The sequence below is a fragment of the Lipotes vexillifer genome, unplaced genomic scaffold (assembly GCF_000442215.2).
Source record: "Lipotes vexillifer unplaced genomic scaffold, Lipotes_vexillifer_v1.1 scaffold429, whole genome shotgun sequence".
In the NCBI taxonomy this organism is placed as follows: Eukaryota; Metazoa; Chordata; class Mammalia; order Artiodactyla; family Lipotidae; genus Lipotes; species Lipotes vexillifer.
The window spans coordinates 553087-559086 of NW_006784171.1; the positions used below are offsets into that span (position 1 = coordinate 553087).

Consider the following 6000-nt stretch of genomic DNA (forward strand, 5'->3'; position numbering starts at 1 on the left):
ATGGTGCCAGAAAGTAGGAATCCGGTGCTCAAAATCAAAGGATTAGGGGCATTTTAAAGGAACACAGAAGCCAATGTGAAAGAGTGCCCAGCACAATCTTAGCAACAAAATAATGACAGATTATAACCTACAGAATATTCTTGAGGCCACACTGATATAAATCAAAAAATAAGTAGGGAGAAGGGACAGATTTCTCTTAAAGATGAATTCCAATGAATAGAGAATGAGGGAAATAATAGACCACTATTAGAACACTACAGTACCTGTGGCAGACACAGGATGTTAAAAATAGAGGATGAAAGTTTGAAGAGAAACAAGGTATTTGTATATTCTCAAATTATCTTCCCCAAGATATAAACTCATTACCAAAGGAAAAAGTAACTTCACAGGAGAGAAATCTGGCAGATGCCGCCTTAATGTAAAGTAGGGAAACTCCACAGGAACAAGAGAACCAACACCAGGGACCCCTCATGATTCACTGACAATAGCACATCACCGCTGTGCTGTTCCAGCCACAAACACGCGACCCCCATCTAATCAGGAGACACCACAGACAAACTCCAGCTGAGGGGAGCTCCACAGAGTAACTGACCAGCACTCACCTCAGCAGTTTATGTCACAAAAGGGAAGACTGAGGGCGGTCAGTGACTGGAAGATGACAGACGTGACCAACTAAACGCAAATCCAGGCTGGATCCTCAAACAGAAAAGGCCTTTAGCAGGAAAAATCTGAACAAAGTCTGCAGTTTTAAAGACAAGACAATTCCCAGGCTCCACTGCCTCCTCAATTCTGACTGTCTGTCTGGGAAATCTATATTTTACACTTAAAGCTCAGCAGGGGGCTCTGGTGACCATCCAACTCAGGAATCACCGAGGCCTGAGGAACCCCGATGGCCAGACCACCCCAAGTGACAGGGACAAGTGACCCCAAATGGCAGCTTGTCAAGCTGTGTCTGATGACCACAGGCAAGTGGGTCAGTGTTCGGGGAGGGACAGAACCCAGGGGTGTGCCTGTCCTGCCCCGCTTCCCTTGAAGGAATGACGTTTCCAACGTAATTGCAATCTTCTGACTGAGTGTCTGTCTATTACGGTTACGGTTACGACTTCATGCTTTGTTAGAACGTAAAACAAAGATGACCAAAGGTTTTTACAATCTCAGCTACTGCCCCTTGACCTGACTGAATGCAGCCTCTCTACGCGCAGGTCAAGTGGAGTTCAGCCACATCTCAGCAAGTGACTGACACTCTAGAGATAACACAGCTCCCCTCCAGCCTTCCCGGAACCGGCTTCAGGCACGTTTCTGACGGTCTTTTCCACACAGATCCGGGCTGAGGCCAAGATGCTACACCAAGGGCACACACAGTTCTGAGATGATTTCGTCGCAGAGTTGAAACGATATCCAACAAAATAAGATCAGCATATTGTTATTTCCACCCATTGAAAAATACCCTTCCTAAATGTCTTAAATTAAGCAAAGATGATTCTAGGTTATACAATAGGCTTCAAAGAAGAGACAAATACAAAAGATATATATATATATATATTTAGAACAAACAGCAAAACAGCAAAAGTATCAAATAAATATTTTCCCTACTTTCAATGAGACAATGCACAGTACCTATGCAAGAATGATTCTAGAAATGGTGTCTACTCTTTTCTTCAGAAGAACTGGGTTGGTTTTGAATATTTAATACCTAAGATATGAATATAAAACACAAATTATATATAACAATAAAAGTTTTGCTGAGAGAGGTTAACAGTTTTTTTAATATATAAATTTATTTATTTATTTTATTTTTGGCTGCATTGGGTCTTCACTGCAGCGCGCGGGCTTTCTCTAGTTGCAGCGAGCAGGGGCTACTCTTCGTTGTGGCGCGTGGGCTTCCCATTGCGGTGGCTTCTCTTGTTGCAGAGCACGGGCTCTAGGCGCACAGGTTCAGTAGTTGTGGCACATGGGCTTAGTTGCTCCCCGGCATGTGGGATCTTCCAGGGCGAGGGCTCGAACCCATCTTCTCTGCACTGGCAGGCGGATTCTTAACCACTGCGCCACCAGAGAAGTCCCGAGGTTAATGATTTTATTCTGATCCTTTCAGGGAGTTGTGTCCAATCCCTCTAGACTGCACCGACACCTGGTCGAGACAGCTAGAGACACGGGATGGAATTCCAACCCTACGCACAAAGCGGCCCCGGACCAGACCTGCAGTCCTGGGCTCACCCAGGTCTATGGGGCCAACGGCCGGGCTCCCAGGACCGAGCATCCAGGCAAACTAAATGAGGTGCTCGTCACACGGCCATCCGGTGGAAATCTGTCCAGCTGTGCTACTCACAAACTCAGAGCAGCAAATAATTCAGACATATTAGTAACAGCAAACAAAAAGATCTGTGAGGGCTTCCCTGGTGGCGCAGTGGTTAAGAACTGGCCTGCCAATGCAGGGGACATGAGTTCAAGCCCTGGTCTGGGAAGATCCCACACGCCGTGGAGCAACGAAGCCTGTGTACCACAACTACTGAGCCTGCGCGCCACAACTACTGAGCCTATGTGCCACAACTACTGAAGCCTGCATGCCTAGAGCCCATGCTCCGCAACAAGAGAAGCCACCACAATGAGAAGCCTGCTCAAGGAAGAGTAGCCCCCGCTTGCCGCAGCTAGAGAAAGCCTGCACACAGCAACGAAGCACCTAGTGGATTCAGTGTGGCACGATAAATATTTGCTGAACGAAGAGAATTTTGTTTTAAGCTGGTGGTTCAGTCACGCACCACACAGCAGTGCAGAGCAGCATGTGCTTTAACTGTGGGCCACCACTAAGTCTCTCCTGAAAACACATGGAGCATAAATACAAAAATGGATAATAAATAACTTTCAAACAGCCTGTACATACTTCTGGCCACAGCCTCTAAGCTACCCTCCCCCAAATTCCTGAGCTCATCTGAGATATCAGTATTAACAGGCAATCAATCAATTTGTAAAAACAAAGATTCTTGGAGAATGTGCTCCCCCAAACTGCCTGACTGGTAACATCACCACATTTCTGTGAGGAAATGAAACTCTGTGCAACTAAATATTTAATTAGTGTTGTGACCACTGTCCACCTAGAGGAAAGCATTTGGTTTTAGACCCATTCACCAGTGTGGTTCCAGGATTCCATGAAGCAGGGGCTGATATCAGATGCACCAAGCTGGGGGCAGCCACTTCTGCACCCAACTCAGCATAAGGCACTTGCCCCGCCTACAGGGTGACTTGCTGTCTTCCACCTCTGTTTATGTTACTGCAACGCGCAGTAAATAATATAAACATACAAAGTTCTCTCTGAAAAAGCGGAGCTTTTTAGACTCGAGCAGGCCCTTTGATAAAGAGCACAGAGGAGTGAGGACGGCCTGAACAGGTCCTCCTAACCCCCGTGCAGGGGTTCTCACCTCTAGTAAGAAGGGCCAGATGCCCTCCAGGGCCCCTTCCAGCTCTAACCCATAGATAGACTCAATTCTAGGAGCATTTCTTAGGATTACAACTTCGGCTAAGAACTCCTGTAGTACATTCTGCCCTAATTTAAAAAACGCAAAGTAATTTAAATTAAGTGGGGGAAAATAAGTCCAGCAGATTATTTTGTAACTTCAAGGTTATTTGAATATGAAATAACTTGGCCTTTTCCTTGCCAAATAAAGGAATTATATTCTTTTGTTTAAAAATTATAGAAATACGATTTTTTAAAAAAATTCCCCATTTCTAACAAAGCCCAGAAGTTTCCTCATGGTTTTTTAAATTATGAGATTTTTACACTTGCATTCCAAACACATAAAATCATCTCCTTTATCATGGAGACTTTCACGTTCCAACAGGAGGTGTGCGCAAACAGCATACAACCAGCAAGGAGCGTCGGGGTCACTGAGGGCCTGGACCCTGAGATTCCCCCTCGCCGCCCACACCCAGGTTACAAAGTCTCCTACACAATCAGCACAGCTCATTGAGCAGATAGCAAATCCCGTGTCCTGAACACCAGCCGTTCAGAAAAACCAAGTTTCTCCTGGAGCTGGGAGGTGACTCATGGAACTTCAATGTTGTAATGTTAACACAAAAAGAAATGTCATAAAATGCAGCCCAAACACCCACTGCCCTCGCTCTAGAAGACACCAGTAGCAGGAAGCAAACTTCCTGGGATGAGCGGTTTGCACGTGCTGGTGCTACTCACTAAATGAATGTTTAAACTATTTCACAGCCAGCTGTGTTCACCATTCTCCCTTCTGACCTTTACAACAAATGCGCAGGAATCCGTATATACATATACTCTGTACTATTAAAATGAAATTTCAAAAGTAAATGACCTCTCTCCGTAGCTCCTGACTTCCGTTCCTAGTCAAACGATGTCTAGTTCCACCAGTTCCCAAGATCCCCAGCGAGTACATTTTTGCCAACAGGTCCAAAGGCAAAAAGCACACAGATGTGTAACATTTTTAAAGGTGACAAAAATTTGCACAACTTTAAAACTAAAATCAACCTGATTATGAGCCACAGATTTTAGAAACTGTATAATTTTTGTCTTGTCTATTTTACACTTGTTTTCATAAAAATGTACACCCCTGATTTTCTAAAAACTACCTTCACCTCACTGTATTTACTTCAATTAATTTTTACAGAAAAGGCTTCCATGGGTAAAGTTAAATTATATTGTCCTTAATTCACCTGCTTGTTTCCTTAATGCAGACTTCTAAAACTTACACTCTCATGTGACCTGTTTTATTTTATGTCTCATAAGAGAGGAAACTCGAGATAAAAAACTCAGACAATCTGCATTTTTCCCCACATATTTCAAGATTAGAAATTCTGTTTGCCACCACAGGAGAAAAAAGACTGCTGTCACTCTTCCCCATCACATATCAGAATAAGATGCCAGTTTCAAAATATTAGTTTTGTTTTCACAAATATTTGGCTAGGGCAACAAAAATCATAAACCAAACCAACAAACTCATAGAGAGAGATCAGATTTAGGGCCACCAGAGGCAGGCTGGGGGATGGGGAACTGGATGAAGGCAGTCAAAAAATCTGAAAGACAGGGAAAAAAAACATAAACCTTTTCAATGGTTTTTATTCCTCAACTACTACACTTAGATGCAAAGAGAATGTGAAATGAAATACATTTCCTGGGAAACCTAGTTTCAAAAAGATTCTCAGTTTAAAGCAGCAGCTTCATTTTTTTCTAGGCAGAAAGTTATTATTTGTTAAATAATAAATAGAAAAGGGTAGAGAGATGGTGTAGAGTGAAGGAGGGAGAGCAGGTAGCCAAAGATTTCTGTTGAATACAACATTTAAAAGTTAATAAAATTCATTCTGATGCTACATTTTCCAAGGAAAAGGCATCAGCCGATCTCCCCGGCGGTCTTCCCGGCCCCGCCTCACAGCATATCCCAGGTGGAGAAAGCGGGGAGGCAGGAGCTGGTGGATGTAACTCACCAAGATGCCAGCAGGGGCCCTTCCACCATAAACACCTTCAGCAACCTTCTCCTCCTCATCTTCACTATCATCTTCCACGGAAAACATCTTAAAACTGAACTAGTTCATCAGAATGTCTTTTTTTTCAGAGATGAAGGCACACTTCTAAGTTATCAGAACAGAGAAAGCTGTTCTGCTGGGCAAACTGTCTGCAGACACAGTAATATGGTTAAAACCGAAAGGAAATGGCTCTTCAAAAAAAAAAAAAGCAATACATGCATGACTTTACCAGTAAGATTTGCTGAAAGCCTCAACCCTGTCCCTCTGAAGCAGATAAGCAGGGGCATGGGATGGGCTGTGTTGCGTGTTTACACTGATAGGTACCAAGTCCTGCCCAAGCACAGGAGCCTCACTGTGCTTCCATCACACAGGACACGAACTGAGTTAATGATTCCCTAAATCAATTACATCCTCATTTTTTAGAAATCAAAACAACTACACATACGAAGAAGTAATCTTCAATAAATTAATTATGTAAGGGGACACAGTTTACGTATACTTTCTGAGCATCAGTGAGCT

General features: G+C 43.6%; 1 protein-coding gene across 1 annotated transcript in view; it reads right to left on the bottom strand.

Annotated features, from left to right (window-relative positions):
- The window catches only part of LPIN2 (lipin 2), a 57781-nt gene extending 52252 nt beyond the window's left edge, over window positions 1–5529 (bottom strand). The window contains exon 1 of the mRNA XM_007456557.1: window positions 5443–5529. Coding sequence (XP_007456619.1) covers window positions 5443–5529 — 87 coding nt within the window. The remainder of the gene's footprint in view (window positions 1–5442) is intronic.
- Between the last annotated feature and the right edge of the window lie 471 nt (window positions 5530–6000).